Consider the following 19,205-nt stretch of genomic DNA (forward strand, 5'->3'; position numbering starts at 1 on the left):
GTATAGGGGCTGTGGAAGGAGATTAATTGGATGGGTGAGAGTGCATAGGGGCTGTGGAAGGAGATTAAATGGACGGGTTAGAGTGTATAGGGGCTGTGGAAGGAGATTAATTGGACGGGTGAGAGTGTATAGGGGCTGTGGAAGGAGATTAAATGGACGGGTTAGAGTGTATAGGGGCTGTGGAAGGAGATTAAATGGACGGGTTAGAGTGTATAGGGGCTGTGGAAGGAGATTAAATGGACGGGTTAGAGTGTATAGGGGCTGTGGAAGGAGATTAATTGGACGGGTGAGAGTGTATAGGGGCTGTGGAAGGAGATTAAATGGATGGGTTAGAGTGTATAGGGGCTGTGGAAGGAGATTAAATGGACGGGTGAGAGTGCATAGGGGCTGTGGAAGGAGATTAAATGGATGGGTGAGAGTGTATAGGGGCTGTGGAAGGAGATTAAATGGACGGGTTAGAGTGTATAGGGGCTGTGGAAGGAGATTAAATGGACGGGTGAGAGTGTATAGAGGCTGTGGAAGGACATTAATTGGATGGGTGAGAGTGTATAGGGGCTGTGGAAGGAGATTAAATGGACGGGTTAGAGTGTATAGGGGCTGTGGAAGGAGATTAAATGGACGGGTGAGAGTGTATAGGGGCTGTGGAAGGAGATTAAATGGACGGGTTAGAGTGTATAGGGGCTGTGGAAGGAGATTAAATGGACGGGTTAGAGTGTATAAGGGCTGTGGAAGGAGATTAAATGGACGGGTTAGAGTGTATAGGGGCTGTGGAAGGAGATTAAATGGACGGGTTAGAGTGTATAGGGGCTGTGGAAGGAGATTAAATGGACGGGTTAGAGTGTATAGGGGCTGTGGAAGGAGATTAAATGGACGGGTTAGAGTGTATAGGGGCTGTGGAAGGAGATTAATTCGACGGGTGAGAGTGTTTAGGGGCTGTGGAAGGAGATTGATTGGATGGGTGAGAGTGTATAGGGGCTGTGGAAGGAGATTAAATGGACGGGTGAGAGTGTATAGGGGCTGTGGAAGGAGATTAAATGGACGGGTTAGAGTGTATAGGGGCTGTGGAAGGAGATTAAATGGACGGGTGAGAGTGTATAGGGGCTGTGGAAGGAGCAGGATTATTTGGCCAAAAGGCCTTTTCATGTTTTTGTATGTTCCCTTCGGACTTAAAGCAGGAACATCACTCCTTCTGGCACTTCCAGCATTCACATCAAACCTATCTGATACTTATCAGAAAAGGTCATGGAAGTTGGGTTGGTTTTCCTTTGGCAAGGCAAGGCCGGATTGAAGCTTTCGAGGCCAGGAAGGGAAAGGATGATGGATGGCACGGATCCAAAGCACAGACACGTAGCAGAAGAAGAAAGCAGGAAAGGCTGTCGGGTAATCCTTATTTCCCTGTGATTCTTGGAACTGGAGGAAAAGTCAAGCAAAGAATGTCACCCTCGCTCACGGTAATTCGTTAATCAAAAGTAATTACTTAACGATGTTATAAATTCATGAGTATTCGTGAAGCAAAATCAAACCTTATATTTGATTTTCCTGAATAAAATCCTGTTACACGCTTAATAATTCACAACGTTATTTGGCAATGATTTAACAGTTCATTCACACATCAGTCAAATCATTAATACACGTGCAATCTTTAAACCGAGGATTTCGCTCATCGAGGCCTGAAGGCAGTAAGCTCTTTGAGTCCGTGAGGTCCTTCTCTTCGTGTGTGATGTTCGACTGCCGGGTGGTGAAGAGGCTGTCCGTCTCTCAAAGTCTTTTTGTATTGTTTTTAACCAACAGGACGTGAGGTTGGGGGCGGGTCATTTTTTTTTTTTGGTCCAATCGCTCCCTGTTGCTGTGCCTCAATCCTGAACATACAACGATTGTCAGTTTAGGCTTTGATCATGTGCCTGGAGACCCTTTGACGTGGATAAGACCATGGGCTCGATTTTGAAAGGGCGGTGGGATGGCAGCAGGGTTGGGGGGAGGGGGTCAATGGGAGCGCGGGTGACCCGGCCAATAAAATCTTAACGTTTCCCAGGCGATCGCGTGCCCACATGACAGGCTGTCAGCTGGAGCGTCTCTATTTGAAGGGCCATCGCTCCAGCAAAGATCCAAAGCACACAGTGGAGCGACACAAGGGCATTTCTGCTCCAAGGTTCATTGATGCCTCACTGCAGCAGCTGCTGGCCGGGATGAGGAGGAGGAGGGAAGTGTTTTACCCCGCGGACGGGAGGAAGTGCCCTGCCTTTGCCACCAAGAAGGCCTGGCTCCAGGTGGCGGAGGAGGTCACCAGCAGCAGCAACATCTCCTGCGCATGGATCCAGTGCAAGAAGTGTTTCAATGACCCAACCAGGTCAGCAAAAGTGAGTACATTTATTGATTCTCCTACGTTCCGTGTTCCACATCACTGCACCCCCGCCCCCCGCCCTACTCGTTCTGTACTGCCAAGGCTACTCCTCACACCCACTTAAGGCTCATCCTCAATTTACCTGCACTTCCTCAGCACTTCCTCACCTCCCCAAGGTGAGTCCAGGTACAGGGGCGGTGGAGGTAATCAGTGGGGGAGAGGGGCGAGCTCAACTTTCAGGCAAGTATTCATTTTAATGACGTACCTTTCTTTTGGCGGTGGCCTCCAGCGGTCCCTTTAAGGACCTCCAGTTTGGCCGCACGTGGACCAGGTGATGTTGAGCAGTGGGTCCGACGCCAGCTGCGTTCAGGGCAAACCAATTTCCGGTTTGGGTCCTAAATAAGGGGTTATTAGCATATTCAAGGGGCGAGACGCCCTAGGGACACCTCTACAGCGCCAGAACCAATATGGTGTCGGATGTGTTTCTGACGCTATTCGGGTGCGGGAGATTGGCCCCCTAAATTGGACCGCTTTGCACCCGTTTTCCGCCCGGTAAATGGGTGCAATGAGTTCCATTTTCACCCCCCCCCCCCACCCCGTACAGAGTAGCAGGATTTCAAGACCTAAAGGGCCCATGCTAGGTCCATTTTGGGAGTACCCCAATATCAGGTTCTAGAAAAGCAAGAGCAGATTTAGACACGAGCAGCAGAGAAGTGCAGAAAACAAAGCTTTATTCTACCAGTGATATAGCAGTCAGTAGCTGAGACACAGCGATTAGTGTTAACACATTGGAAAGTCATAAAACAGAGTCGCTTCTCTGAGTACATGCAAGCACAGCGTAAGCCAGACAGTAAGATCACCCGTTAGTACGATCAGTCCAAGCAGGGCCGTTGGAAAACATCTCATCCCACTCTCAACCCATTTTTCAATCACCTGTAAGCCCTGGCTTCGAGTGTCTCTAAGCGGCCAGGCACCTGTATACTTCTATCTAGCTTGACACTTACTGAAACCGTGCAAAGGTTTACACAGCTGTCTGTGAGCAGGGTGAGAATGAGTATGAAAGCAGTTTGCACAAGGACCAGGCTGAGCATCCAATGGAGACTGGTTGCTTTGGCTCGAGTTGGTTTGATAATGGGGCAGGTGTTCTCGCCAAGTGGGTTACACTGAATTGAGAACATGGACGGAGACAGGGCTGACAACATCAGCAGGAAAATTGGCGTAAGTATTATCAAGGACATCAACAGAGACATGGGCATCAATGGGGAAATTAGCATGGGCATTGGCACCAAGAAGGGAACGGGCATCATTGTGGACATCATCAAGGACATAGACATCACCATGGATATCACTGTTAACCTAGCAACAGTGACAAGGATGACAACATTGATTTAGCCATCAACAGAGAGATAGACATCACCATGAACATAGACATCACCAAAAACATCATCAACAGCGACATCGGCAACAACAGTGAAATAGCATCAAAACGGATTTGGGCATCGACAGCAAAAGAGCAACGTCAGCATGGGCATCACCAACGTCACCATGGGCATCACCAACGTCACCATGGGCATCACCAACAGAGACATGGACATCACCAACACCACCATGGACATCACCAACACCACCATGGGCATCACCAATATCACCATGGGCATCACCAACAGAGACATGGACATCACCAACACCACCATGGGCATCACCAATATCACCATGGGCATCACCAACAGAGACATGGACATCACCAATATCACCATGGGCATCACCAACAGAGACATGGACATCACCAACATCACCATGGCCATCACCAACAGAGACATGGACATCAACAGGGACACCGACATCATCATGGAAATTAATGTTGCTGTGGACAGGGACAGGGACAAGGACAAGTGTATCAAAGGGACATCAATAGGGAAAGAGACAAGGGTATCAAAGGGACATCAACAGGGAAAGGGTATTAAAGGGACATCAATAGGGATAAGGCAAAGGATATCAAAGGGACATCGACATTAACAGGGACAAGGGTATCAATAGCTCACAGACCTTCCCAGAATTACCACCGACCACAAATACACTCAGGTTCACTACTACTTTTCACAATTAAATAGTGTGACTCTGCCACCTGTTTTAGAGAATGGTGAGAGTGCAATGACCGAGTAAGGGGCACACTATATCAAACAAAGAAAAACAATAACATCCGAGATCAGCTCAATCACATTGAAGTAAAACGTTTCTCGTTCGCTATCTGTCGCCCACCGAAGGTCCTCGGGTGTGTCGGTGAATGCATCCGGTTACCTGCCCGGTAATGAGGAGATGACAATCTGTCCTCCATGATATTCCCATCACCAAACACACAAGAGGACAAATAAACAAGGTAAACTAAACGGAGAAAGGGCATGGTCGTGCTGTATTCACAGCGATCACAGGCCATTACACTCTGGAGCACCGGCCAAGGCGTTGAGACATCCAAACCGTCTCCTGTTGAGAACGTTGTCCCATTCTCCCATCGTCTCCCTTCCATCTTCTGAAAGCCCCAATCCCGCTGGAGTACGGATCCACTCATCTCCCTCTGGAAGCTCACTCAAGGGCGTCTGTTCCTCGGGGGGAGGGGAGGTGAGAGCAAACCCCACCACAGTGGGGAGGGGGAGTGGGTGGGGTGGCCAAGGCCGTGCCCTCACGATGGGGCACTTTCCAGCAAAGGGGGGCCCCTCGCTGGACAGCAGCGGGGAGCAGGAACCCAGGCTCAGATCAACCGACTCAACAGGTACAGGGGTTCAAAACTCTGGGACGTCTTTCGCCCGCAAGGCCGGGGAGGGAGCTTGTGCTGTCGGCTTTAGACCCCCTACCCTTCACATCCACTCCAGGCTGTGTCGTGGGATCGACATCCCACACTCACCAATTGCACATTTATACTCTGCGATAAAATAATTACTATATGGCAGGATAAGGTAAGGGTTCAATCTGAATCAGGACAACATTTGGCTTCCATAGCAACGGACTCGGCATTTAACGAGTGGAGTGACTACTGACACCGCACGATTTAGGGTCTATGGGGTTGGGGTTAGCGGTTGGGGGTTTGGAGTAGGATTAGTGGTTAGGGCTAAGGGTTAGTGGTTAGAGCTAAGGTTAGTGGTCAGCGATTAGTAGTTAGGGTTAGGATTAGGGGTTAGAGGTTAGAGGTTAGGGATAGAAGTTAGGGTTCGTGGTTAAAATTAGGATTAGGGATAGAGGTTAAAGTTGGGGTTGGTGGTTAGGATTAATGATAGTAGTCAGGGATAGAGGTAGCGGTTAGTAGTTTGGGTTACTGGTTAGGTTTAGGGGTTAATGGTTAAAGATAGAACTGCTATTGACAATACAATTGTCACTAGACCTGTCCATTTGCAATTTAAAAAAAAATAAAAGTAGCCAATCTTTTTAAAACCTCCCACGGCGACGGCCCAGGATGTGTCTTTGACGCTGAGGCACTCCAGAGACGTTGTGTGTGTGAGGGAGCAGCCCTGTGTATAACTGAGCACATTCACTTATTGCAACGGGAGTCTGTTCGGGACTCGGCCCAAGTCCGGGGGATACCGCAGCTTGAGCTCGGAGAACTTCACACCTTCTGCCAGTCTCGTGTTTGCAGGAGCGGTCGGGGGGGGGTGAGTGGGGAGGGGGATAGTTGGGGGTTTGGACGCCTCTGGGTCTGTCCCCGATTCGGATAAAACTCCCACCCGCCCCCGCACTGCAGCCAAACGAGGGGGGGGGGGGGGGCCAATGCTGCGATGGAGGTGCTCGCGGGCTAGAATCAAGAATTGGCGGGTATCTCTCGCTCTCTTCCTGCAATCGTCTCCTGCGGACCATCAGGAGCACAACTTGGGAAAACAGAATTCCAAAGTCTCAGGCCGACCCACCTCTGGTCATGGGAGAATCGTTCGAAGAAACGAAGAGCAAAATTAACGCACTCTGCGGACATGGGCGGGGTACATCTAAAGTGAGGCACAAAGCCACATGCAAATAGTTACTTCATAGACTTGGGGGGCATATGTTCCAGTATCAATCCTTAAACAAGTTAGCACACAACATTTCTTGTCTTCGAAGTGCTGGTTTCAGATTATATGTACAAGATCTGAAAATAAAGAAAAGGGGTCATTCTGCCTCATTCTCTTTATCTGATGGGTTTCTCTCACCAGCTCACCCTGGGCCGGGATGAGGAAGGCCCATTTGATCTCAACCTCCCAGGATCCCAACCCTGCCACCACCCCACCCCCGCCTCCCCACCCTCGCCCCCTTCCCATTACAGCATCCAGCTGTCTCTTAAGTGAGCCCAGTGCCCTGGCCTCAAGCATGCTCCCTGCTAACCCCAATCCAGCTGTTGATCACACTCCCCTGACATCTGTCCTAAACTAGCCCGTCACAACTCTGAGCCCAATGCCCTGGGGCAACGAAAGGATCACTTAGGGCTCACTCTTTCTATCCTATTGAGTATTGCATAAGGTCCCCCTAAGGGACATCTCCGTTCAATACTGAAGTGCCCTGGCCCACCAACACTAGGGACCCGCCTCGTCCGCACCGCCTCCTGGACTGCATCTCAAGTTCCGCCGCACTGTCCTCGCTGATACTGAGTATCTAACGGGGCGCAGTTCATCTTGGTCACACTGAGGGTTCCCGTTCGACAGAGGCTTTCCTTGGTGGAGAAGTTGGTGAGTGGGTCAAGGGCTCACTGGGCACTGGGCGTGCGAATGGCTCAGGCAGTGAAGGCACCCTGGAAGTGCCAGCCTGGAGCTGGGGATAACACGGTCGTCTGGTGACCCAAGGACACCCTGGTCTGGGGCTTGCGAGACTAATGGGAATTGTGGGTGGTGGGCCCACATCTGCTGGCGTTTCCTACGCAGTGTATACAAAAACAGTTGGACGTCCGCCAATCTAAGTGAGCAATACGCAGACTTTGGAAATAGAAGAAAACACGTCCTTGCTCGTTCATCAAAGCAAGAAAGAGTTTGCATTTCTATTGAGCTTTTCACGACCTCAAGGCGTCCCAAAGCTCTTCACGACCAATGGAGTCTGGCCTCGCCATACCTCTCTCTCCCTCCCTCCCTCCCTCCGCACCCCCTCCCTCTCCCTCCTTCACTCGACTTCCTATAAGAGTCAGTCAATGCGGCACGGGAACTGGGATTGTGTTTTGCAGAAGCTCCACCTGCAGGTTCGGAGCACGTCTCCCGTTGTTGAGAACATCGTAAGAGAGAGAGGTGCGGACCAGGACGCCATTTGGCTCATCACGAGGGTCGCCAACTCTCATTGGACGGATCCCTGGAGGTTTCATCACATGACCTCCGGCCTCCAAATGCCCCGCCCCCACATTCCCACCATTGGTCGCCCGACACGTCCATCCTCCAGGTGCACCAATTGGAAGGCGAGCAGACTCTTTGTTACCCAATTGGATCATTCTTGACTGTCAGTCAAACAGCCTTTTCTCCCCATCTCCAATATTTTGATAACTAATAAATAAAAGTATTCAAAGAAAATTAAGAAAAACCACACGCAGTCTTTTTGTAACGCCCCTATGATTTTGCCCGCAGCAGTGTCCAGGTGATTAATCCTTAATTCCTGGAGACTCCAGGGTGGCAATCCTAGTTATCCTCAAAGGCCGTATAGTTCCTCCTACCAATCATGACTGCTTCTGGAATCAGCTATCTGGACATCCATGCTCAGGGAATAGAGGAGGTGGGGTACTGTAGGTTAGTGGTTATGGTACTGAGGTTGTTAGCTCAAATCCCACCATTGCATTGAATTCAACGAAGGTAAACCAGCAACAGACCCAAAAAAAACCCCAATGGCCATAAAAATTGCCAGGTTCATTCAACCAGTTCACTGATAATCCTTCAGAGAAGGGAATCTGTCACCTCTACCTGTGACTATGTGGTTGATCCTTAAAGCCCCCCTGGAAGGATTGACTTAGAATAAGGCTAGACATCGTCCCAGGGCAAGTAGGGATAGGTAATAATTGAGGCCATGCCACCATCTTGAGAGCTCCCTGCCTTCCAGATATCTGTTGTAGCAGAGGGGTGAACTCTAAACATCTCCTACTGAGCTGCTCCCCCTCAGGGACAAAACAGAAGGGGTTGGACTCCACCAGGGAATACATTAACCTCTCTTTAGTGAAAGTCTCATTCTGGAGATTGAGATTTCCAGGATTGGATGTTGATAGAACCATAGAAAAGATACAGCACAGAAGGGGGCCGTTCGGCCCATCGTGTCCGCGCCGGCTCGAAGAACAACCAGGTGCCCATTCTAATCCCACGGTCCATGGCCCTGCGGCTTACAGCACTTTAGGTGCAGGTCCAGGTACTTTTCAAAAGAGTTGAGGGTCAGTAACAGTAAATAATGGCATGGCTCCTGAAACCTGGTGACTGAGAGGAGAGCTGTGCACAAGATGGTAAACAGTGTGGAAAGGGCAAATCTCAAACTAAAGCAAGACAAGGGGCTACCCTACTCTAGGAAGGATAACAAGGCCTTGGAGAGGGTGCAGAGGAGATTTACCAGAATGGTGCCAGGGATGAGGGACTTTAGTTATGTGGAGAGACTGGAGAAGCTGGGGTTGTTCTCCTTAGAGCAGAGAAGGTTAAGGGGAGATTTAATAGAGGTGTTCAAAATTATGAGAGAGGTTTTGATAGAGTAGATAAGGGAGAAACAGTTACGACTGGCAGGAGGGTCGGTAACCAGGGGACACAGATTTAAAATAATTGGCAAAAAAGCCAGGGTGGGAGATGAGGAGAATTTTTTTTTTACGCAGCGAGTTGTAATGATCTGGAATTCACTGCCTGAAAGGGCGGTGGAAGCAGATTCAATAATAACTTTCAAAAGGTGAATTGGAGAAATACTTGAAAAGGAAAAATTTGCAGGGCTCTGGGGCAAGAGCAGGGGGAGTGGGACTAATTGGATCGTTCTTTCAGAGAGCTGGCACAGGCCAAATGGCCTCCCAATGTGCTGTATGATTCTAGGGGCGTTAAATTGGGCCGTGCAGCGCCCGTTGTTTTGGCGCTACACGGCCTCTCTGACATCCAAGATGGCGTCTTGGATGTGCACGCACGTCAAAGACCAAAAATAAGAAGTAATGTGAGACTCCACATTTTTAAATTTAATTGTTAGTTGTTTTGCAGTCAATAAGACCAACTGCGCTTTTAAAACTTAGTTTAGACCTGGAATTTTTAGGCGTAGCTTTAGATGGCGGAATTAGTTGCTTTCCAATTGGGCGGATGAGCAAGTTTGGGAATTTTTTTTAATGATTGTAGCGTGCGATGGCCCTTTAATTCGCAGCTGTCAAGTCGCTGGCAAGCCAACAGGAGGACGTTCACAATTTCTGCGTTTCACTCGGAACTGGCTCCTTCGATTTTTCCATTAAAAACGGAGGGCACTGCGGGGCTCCTCCGTTATTGCGGGAGTGATTTCTGGCCCATTATCTCATTCACAGGTCAAGGGCAAGACGTGGAATTCAGTGGGAAGGGTGGGTGAGGGGCCTAGAAACTCGTTAAAGGGGCAGCGTCACCGTGATTTCCCCCTGGGGCTGATCCTTACAGCGGGATTGCGAGCGACGCTCCAAGGGCGGACAAGCACCGGGATTCGGGAATGATCAGACAGCTGATGAAGGCCGCACGGACGCAGCTGTCCACCCCCGCTCCTTGCTGAGGCAGCTAACCTCGGGGGGGGGTGGGGACAGTGGTCGGGGGGTTGGGGAGATGCCTGTCGCAGATCGCCTCGGCATGCCTGGAGACGAAGCGAATATCAGCCAGTGTTCCCACTCCAGTCACCGCTGGCAGGAAAGCGAGAGTCCGCACGGCGAGTATTGTTAGGTTATTCAACTCTGGGGGGCATCACAGCTGAGCCCGGTCCGGTCCCTGCCGGGTGGGGAGAGAGGATCTGACACAGTTGCCATGACTCCTTGGGTCAAATAGCTGACCTTCACCGCTTATATAACGAGGGTGGCCTCTTGGATAGAACCATGGAACCTCTACCCTAGAATAAACGAGCAATTAGACAGGAAAGAGGAGTAAAGAGGGAGACAGACGTAGGGGGAGGGGAGAGACAGAAGGGGGAGAAGGAGATAGAGGGGGAGGGGTGACGGAGATGGAGGGGAAGATGGAAGGGAGACGGGAGGAGAAAAGGGCGAGACAGGAGAGGAAAGGGGGAGACGGAAGGAGGAAAGGGGGAGACGGGAGGGGGAAAGGGGGAGATGGGAGGGGGAAAGGGGAGACAGGAGGGGGAGGGGAAATGGGAGAGGGGGAGACGGGAGGGGGAAAGGGGAGACAGGTGGGGGAGGGGAAATGGGAGCGGGGGAGACGGGAGGGGGAAAGGGGAGACGGGAGGGGGAAAGGGGGAGACGGGAGGGGGAAAGGGGGAAGACAGGAGGGGGAGTGGAAACGGGAGAGGGGGAGACGGGAGGGGGAAAGGGGAGACAGGAGGGAGAGGGGAGATGGGAGGGGGAGACGGGAGGGGGAGACTGAAGGAGGTAACGGGAGGGGGAGATGGGGGAGACAGGAGGGGGGAGATGGGAAGGGGAGTTGGGGGAGATGGGGGAAATGGGAGGGGGTTAACGGGAGAAGGGGAGATGGAAGGGGAGACGAGAGGAGGTAACGGGAGGGGGAGATGGGGGGGAGACGGGAGAAGGGGAGATGGGAAGGGGGAGTTGGGGGAGATGGGGGCGACGGGAGGGGGAGACGGAGAGGAGGGATGGGGAAGACGGAGGGGGAGGGTTGAAGCAGAAAGTCAAGGCACCATCTCCTGCCTCTTTACTGACCTCGTGTGAACTGTTCAGAAACCCGTCAGCTGAAGAAGGGAACGAGAGCCAGGCCTGCGATCAGGAGCATGCTGGGGAGAGTCGTAATCTCAGCAGCATCTGCAGAACAGAAAAAAACAAAATGGAATATTAGTTTCCGTCTCACCCCCGTCCCTCAAAATATAATCTCCCCTCCCCCAGTCTGGAACTCCCTCCCCACAGGTTGTCCACCAGACTATTGACACCCAAAGGCTGGCCGCGGTCGGTGGAATGGGGGGGCACGTGATGAAGGAGGGGGGACACAGGGGGAAGGAGGGGACACGGGGTGAAGGAGGGGGGGACACGGGGTGAAGGAGGGGGGGACACGGGGTGAAGGAGGGGGAACATGCTCATGTTTTAAAAGTCTCTGCTTCTGTTTCCCACGAGGTCCATTCACTGCATCACTCTGCGATCTGCTGAACCAACCAATTGAAAGGGGGCCTAGTCTTTCTCGGGCTGAGTGTGAGGGAGCGAGTGAGAGAGGGAGGGAGAGGAGAGGAGAGAGAGAAAGAGGGAGGAGAGAGAGAAAGAGAGACAGGTGGGAGAGAAAGAGACAGGAGAGAGAAAGAGGGAGGAGAGAGAGAAAGAGAGAGGAGAGAGAGAAAGAGAGACAGGAGAGAGAGAAAGAGAGACAGGAGAGAGAGAAAGAGACAGGAGAGAGAAAGAGGGAGGAGAGAGAGAAAGAGGGAGGAGAGAGAGAAAGAGAGACAGGAGAGTGGGAGAGGAGAGAGAGAAAGAGGGAGGAGAGAGAGAAAGAGGGAGGAGAGAGAGAAAGGGAGACAGGTGGGAGAGAAAGAGACAGGAGAGAGAAAGAGGGAGGAGAGAGAGAAAGAGGGGGGCGAGAGAGAAAGAGAGACAGGAGAGAGAGAAAGAGAGACAGGAGAGAGAGAAAGAGACAGGAGAGAGAAAGAGACAGGAGAGAGAAAGAGGGAGGAGAGAGAGAAAGAGAGACAGGAGAGAGAGAAAGAGACAGGAGAGAGAAAGAGGGAGGAGGGAGAGGAGAGGAGAGAGAGAAAGAGGGAGGAGAGAGAGAAAGGGAGACAGGGGAGTGAGAGAGGAGAGGAGAGAGAGAAAGAGGGAGGAGGGAGAGGAGAGGAGAGAGAGAAAGAGGGAGGAGAGAGAGAAAGAGAGACAGGAGAGAGAGAAAGAGGGAGGAGAGAGAGAAAGAGAGACAGGAGAGTGGGAGAGGAGAGGAGAGAGAGAAAGAGGGAGGAGGGAGAGGAGAGGAGAGAGAGAAAGAGGGAGGAGAGAGAGAAAGAGGGAGGAGAGAGAGAAAGGGAGACAGGAGAGTGAGAGAGAGACAGGAGAGTAGAGAGAGGGGAGAAGAGGGAGGTGATGGAGAGAGTGAGGGAGGGAGGGAGGGGAGCAATATCTGTATCTGTCCCTCAAACCGTGCCTTAGGCTCAGGTAAAGTCTAACAGGGAGCTGAGTTGCCGGGGCCTCCTCACTGCCGGTCGGTCACTGCCTCTCCCAGGCCCTCGGTTAGCAGCACTGGTTCTGTGATCCTGACCGCAGGTTATCTTGCCCACCAGTCCCGGCTCAGAGTGACCCTCTCTGAGTGTCCTCCCTTCTCCCAGCTTTAAAGCAACACTTCTTGTGCTCTGAACCTCAGTCCACTCCCTCGGGCGGACCAGCCGTGGGGCGACGGTGCCTCCTGCTGCAGCAGTGACCCGGGAAAGACCCTGGTTCAAACCCCGGCCTGAACTGAGCAAGCTGATGTCGGCTGTGGTGCTACGATGGTCCGCAGCCCCCCCACCCCGGCAGCGGGAAGAGGAAGACTGACCGCTTCCCAATGGGCTCCCCAAATCCCCCCCCCCCCCGTCCCCTCCCTCCCTCCGCCCGCCAGCCACTCCCTCCCTCCGCCAGCTGGATGTTGAGGAACATGATGCGATGCCCCCCACAGTCGAACAGCCCGCCACCACTCACTGCCGCAGCCGCTTGGCCGAGGCTCCGGGAGGGCCCGCCGGCACGCTGCGCCTCCGCGGCCCGGCAGCAGCCGAGGAAGGGCGCCAACGGAAACCCTCACCTGTGGCGACACTCAGCGTGACGGCGGCACAGTTCTCTGAGTTGTGAGGCCGTTGAGTGACGATGTGGCATTCGTAGGTCCCAGTGTCGCGCACCGACACTCCCGTCAGGTTCAGCGCCGCGTCTCTCCTCTCAAACCAATCGGCCGCCAAGGCGGTGCGTCCCACGAACTCGCTGCCCTGGTTTTTGTTCTCCGTTTTTCGGTCCCTCGTGTGGACTACCAGAGGGTCACCCCCTTTCACCTCCTTTTTCCAAACCACCCTGCACACCTCGGGAGAGGGGCCCGTCCAGTTGAAACTGCACGGCAAGAAGACGGAGCCTCCATTCGTCACCGTCAACTCATCCGCCTGGCGCGTGCACTGGAGGGAATCTGGAACAAGTGAAGGCACACTCGCGGTTACAGAGAGCTCAGGCTCAGCTCGCACACGCTCACACTCAGCTCACACACACTCACACTCAGGGTTACTGAGAGCTCACACACTCACACTCAGGGTTACTGAGAGCTCACGCACTCAGCTGACTCACAATCACACTCAGGGTTACTGGGAGCTCACACACTCAGCTCAAACACACTCACACTCGCAGTTACAGAGAGCTCAGACTCAGCTCACACACACTCACACTCGTGGTTATGGAGAGCTCAGACTCAGCTCACGCACACTCACACTCAGGGTTACTGAGAGCTCACACACCCAGCTCACATTCAGGGTTACTGGGAGCTCACACACTCAGCTCATACACACTCACACTCGCAGTTACAGAGAGCTCAGACTCAGCTCACACACACTCACACTCGTGGTTACGGAGAGCTCAGACTCAGCTCACGCACACTCACACTCAGGGTTACTGAGAGCTCACACACTCAGCTCACATTCAGGGTCACTGGGAGCTCACACACTCAGCTCACACACACTCACACTCACAGTTACAGAGAGCTCAGACTCAGCTCACACACACTCACACTCGTGGTTACGGAGAGCTCAGACTCAGCTCATACACACTCACACTCGTGGTTACGGAGAGCTCAGACTCAGCTCATACACACTCACACTCAGGGTTACTGAGAGCTCTCACACTCAGCTCACAAACACTCACACTCAGGGTTACTGAGAGCGCACACACTCAGCTCACACACACTCACACTCAGGGTTACTGAGAGCTCACACACACAGCTCACACACACTCACACTCAGGGTTACTGAGAGCTCACACACTCAACTCACACTCAGGAGTACTGAGAGCTCACACACTCAGCTCTCACACACTCGCACTCAGGGTTACTGAGAGCTTACACACTCAGCTCACACACTCAGCTCACATTCAGGGTTACTGGGAGCTCACACACTCAGCTCCCACACACTCACACTCATGGTTACTGAGAGGTCACACACTCTCACAATCAGGGTTACTGAGAGCTCGCACACTCAGCTCACACACACTCATACTCAGAGTTGCTGAGAGCCCACACACTCAGCTCACTCACACTCACACTCAGGGTTACTGAGAGCACACACACTCAGCTCACACACACTCACACTCAGGGTTACTGAGAGCTCACACACTCACACTCAGGGTTACTGGGAGCACACACTCTCAGCTCACACACACTCACACTCAGGGTTACTGAGAGCTCACACACTCAGCTCACATTCAGGGTTACTGGGAGCTCACACTCTCAGCTCACACACACTCACACTTTGAGTTACTGAGAGCCCACACACTCAGCTCACTCACACTCACACTCAGGGTTACTGAGAGCACACACACTCAGCTCACTCACACTCACACTCAGGGTTACTGAGAGCTCACACACTCACACTCAGGGTTACTGAGAGCACACACACTCAGCTCACACACACTCACACTCATGGTTGCTGAGAGGTCACACACTCTCACAATCAGGGTTACTGAGAGCTCGCACACTCAGCTCACTCACACTCACACTCAGGGTTATTGTTAGCTCACACACTCAGCTCACTCACACTCCTATTCAGGGTTACTGAGAGCTCACACACTTTCACACTTAGGGTTACTGAGAGCTCACACACTCAGCTCACACACGCTCACAATCAGAGTTACTGAGAGCTCACACACTCAGCTCACAAACACTCACACTCAGGGTTACTGAGAGCGCACACACTCAGCTCACACACACTCACACTCAGGGTTACTGAGAGCTCACACACTCAGCTCACATTCAGGGTTACTGGGAGCTCACACACTCAGCTCACTCACACTCACACTCAGGGATACTGAGAGCTCACACACTCACACTCAGGGCTACTGAGAGCTCACATACTCACACTCAGGGCTACTGAGAGCTCACACACTCAGCTCATACACACTCACAATCTGGGTTACTGAGAGCTCACACACTCAGCTCACTCACACTAACACTCAGGGATACTGAGAGCTCACACACTCACACTCAGGGCTACTGAGAGCTCACATACTCACACTCAGGGCTACTGAGAGCTCACACACTCAGCTCTCACACACTCACAATCTGGGTTACTGAGAGCTCACACACACAGCTCACATTCAGGGTTACTGGGAGCTCACACACGCGGCTCCCACACACTCACACTCATGGTTACTGAGAGGTCACACACTCCCACACTCAGGGTTACTGAGAGCTCGCACACTCAGCTCACACACACTCACACTCAGGGTTACTGAGAGCTCACACACTCAGCTCCCACACTCTCACACTCATGGTTACAGAGAGGTCACACTCTCACACTCAGGGTTACTGAGAGCTCGCACACTCAGCTCACTCACACTCACACTCAGGGTTACTGAGAGCTCACACACTCAGCTCACAAACACACACTCAGGGTTACTGTGCGCTCACACACTCAGCTCACAAACACTCACACTCAGGGTTACTGAGAGCTCACACACTCAGCTCACTCACACTCAGGGTGACTGAGAGCACATACACTCAGCTCACACACACTCACACTCGGGGTTACTGAGAGCTCACACTCTCAGCTCACACACACTCACACTCAGGGTTACTGAGAGCTCACACACTCAGCTCACATTCAGGGTTACTGGGAGCACACACTCTCAGCTCACACACACTCACACTCAGGGTTACTGAGAGCTCACACACTCAGCTCACACACACACACTCAGGGTGACTGAGAGCTCACACACTCAGCTCCCACACAATCGCACTCAGGGTTACTGAGAGCTCACACACTCAGCTCACAAACACTCACACTCAGGGTGACTGAGAGCTCACACACTCAGCTCACAAACACTCACACTTATGGTTACTGTGAGCTGACACACTCAGCTCACAAACACTCATACTCAGGGTTACTGAGAGCTCACACACTCAGCTCACACACACTCACACTCAGGGTTACTGAGAGCTCACACACTCAGCTCCCACACAATCGCACTCAGGGTTACTGAGAGCTCACACACTCAGCTCACAAACACTCACACTCAGGGTTACTGAGAGCTCACACACTCAGCTCACAAACACTCACACTCATGGTTACTGTGAGCTGACACACTCAGCTCACAAACACTCATACTCAGGGTTACTGAGAGCTCACACACTCAGCTCACACACACTCACACTCAGGGTTACTGAGTGCTCACACACTCAGCTCACACACACTCACACTCAGGGTTACTGCGTCCTCACACACTCAGCTCACACACACTCACACTCAGGGTTACTGAGAGCTCTCACACTCAGCTCACACACACTCATACTCAGGGTTACTGAGTGCTCACACACTCATCTCCCACACACTCACACTCAGGGTTACTGCGTCCTCACACACTCAGCTCACAAACACTCACACTCAGGGTTACTGAGTGCTCACACACTCAGCTCCCACACACTCACACTCAGGATTACTGGGAGCTCACACACTCTCACACTCGGGGTTACTGAGAGCTCACACCCTCAGCTCACTCACACTCACACTCTGGGTTACTGAGAGCTCACACATTCTCACACTCAGGGTTACTGAGAGCTCACGCACTCAGCTCACGCACACACATACAGGGTTACTGAGCGCTCGCACACTCAGCTGCCTCACACTCACACTCAGGGTTATTTAGAGTTCACACACTTAGCTCACATTCAGGGTTACTGGGAGCTCACACACTCAGCTCACACACGCTCACACTCAGGGTTACTGAGTGCTCACAACATCTCACACTCAGGGTTACTGAGAGCTTACACACTCAGCTCACACACACTCACACTCAGGGTGACTGAGAGCTCACACACTCACCTCACAAACACTCACACTCAGGATTACTGAGTGCTCACACACTCAGCTCCCACACTCTCACACTCATGGTTACAGAGAGGTCACACTCTCACACTCAGGGTTACTGAGAGCTCGCACACTCAGCTCACTCACACTCACACTCAGGGTTACTGAGAGCTCACACACTCAGCTCACTCACACTCCTATTCAGGGTCACTGAGAGCTCACACACTCAGCTCACAAACACTCACACTCAGGGTTACTGAGAGCTCACACACTCAGCTCACACACACACACTCAGGGTTACTGTGCGCTCACACACTCAGCTCACAAACACTCACACTCAGGGTTACTGAGAGCTCACACACTCAGCTCACTCACACTCAGGGTGACTGAGAGCACATACACTCAGCTCACACACACTCACACTCAGGGTTACTGAGAGCTCACACTCTCAGCTCACACACACTCACACTCAGGGTTACTGAGAGCTCACACACTCAGCTCACATTCAGGGTTACTGGGAGCACACACTCTCAGCTCACACACACTCACACTCAGGGTTACTGAGAGCTCACACACTCAGCTCACACACACACACTCAGGGTTACTGAGAGCTCACACACTCAGCTCCCACACAATCGCACTCAGGGTTACTGAGAGCTCACACACTCAGCTCACAAACACTCACACTCAGGGTTACTGAGAGCTCACACACTCAGCTCACAAACACTCACACTCATGGTTACTGTGAGCTGACACACTCAGCTCACAAACACTCATACTCAGGGTTACTGAGAGCTCACACACTCAGCTCACGCACACTCACACTCAGGGTTACTGAGAGCTCACACACTCAGCTCACAAACACTCACACTCAGGGTTACTGAGAGCTCACACACTCAGCTCACAAACACTCACACTCATGGTTACTGTGAGCTGACACACTCAGCTCACAAACACTCATACTCAGGGTTACTGAGAGCTCACACACTCAGCTCACACACACTCACACTCAGGGTTACTGAGTGCTCACACACTCAGCTCACACACACTCACACTCAGGGTTACTGAGTGCTCACACACTCAGCTCACACACACTCACACTCAGGGTTACTGTGTCCTCACACACTCAGCTCACACACACTCACACTCAGGGTTACTGAGAGCTCTCACACTCAGCTCACACACACACTCATACTCAGGGTTACTGAGTGCTCACACACTCATCTCCCACACACTCACACTCAGGGTTACTGCGTCCTCACACACTCAGCTCACAAACACTCACACTCAGGGTTACTGAGTGCTCACACACTCAGCTCCCACACACTCACACTCAGGATTACTGGGAGCTCACACGCTCTCACACTCGGGGTTACTGAGAGCTCACACCCTCAGCTCACTCACACTCACACTCTGGGTTACTGAGAGCTCACACATTCTCACACTCAGGGTTACTAAGAGCTCACGCACTCAGCTCACGCACACACATACAGTGTTACTGAGCGCTCGCACACTCAGCTGCCTCACACTCACACTCAGGGTTATTTAGAGTTCACACACTTAGCTCACATTCAGGGTTACTGGGAGCTCACACACTCAGCTCACACACGCTCACACTCAGGGTTACTGAGTGCTCACAACATCTCACACTCAGGGTTACTGAGAGCTTACACACTCAGCTCACACACACTCACACTCAGGGTTACTGTGCGCTCACACACTCAGCTCACAAACACTCACACTCAGGATTACTGAGTGCTCACACACTCAGCTCCCACACTCTCACACTCATGGTTAC

The 19,205-nt window shown here is 52.2% G+C and overlaps 1 protein-coding gene across 1 annotated transcript in view; it reads right to left on the reverse strand.

Annotated features, from left to right (window-relative positions):
- Positions 1-1,578: 1,578 nt before the first annotated feature.
- LOC137302469 (V-set domain-containing T-cell activation inhibitor 1-like) overlaps positions 1,579-19,205 on the reverse strand; it is a 45,606-nt gene continuing 27,979 nt past the window's right edge. Inside the window, exons 3-5 of the mRNA XM_067972157.1 lie at positions 13,159-13,527; positions 11,115-11,213; positions 1,579-6,449 (exon numbers count right to left, since the gene is read on the reverse strand). Of these exons, the coding sequence (XP_067828258.1) occupies positions 11,140-11,213; positions 13,159-13,527 (443 nt within the window). The 3' untranslated portion in view covers positions 1,579-6,449; positions 11,115-11,139. The remainder of the gene's footprint in view (positions 6,450-11,114; positions 11,214-13,158; positions 13,528-19,205) is intronic.

The sequence above is a fragment of the Heptranchias perlo genome, chromosome 35, assembly GCF_035084215.1.
Source record: "Heptranchias perlo isolate sHepPer1 chromosome 35, sHepPer1.hap1, whole genome shotgun sequence".
Classification (NCBI taxonomy): Eukaryota; Metazoa; Chordata; class Chondrichthyes; order Hexanchiformes; family Hexanchidae; genus Heptranchias; species Heptranchias perlo.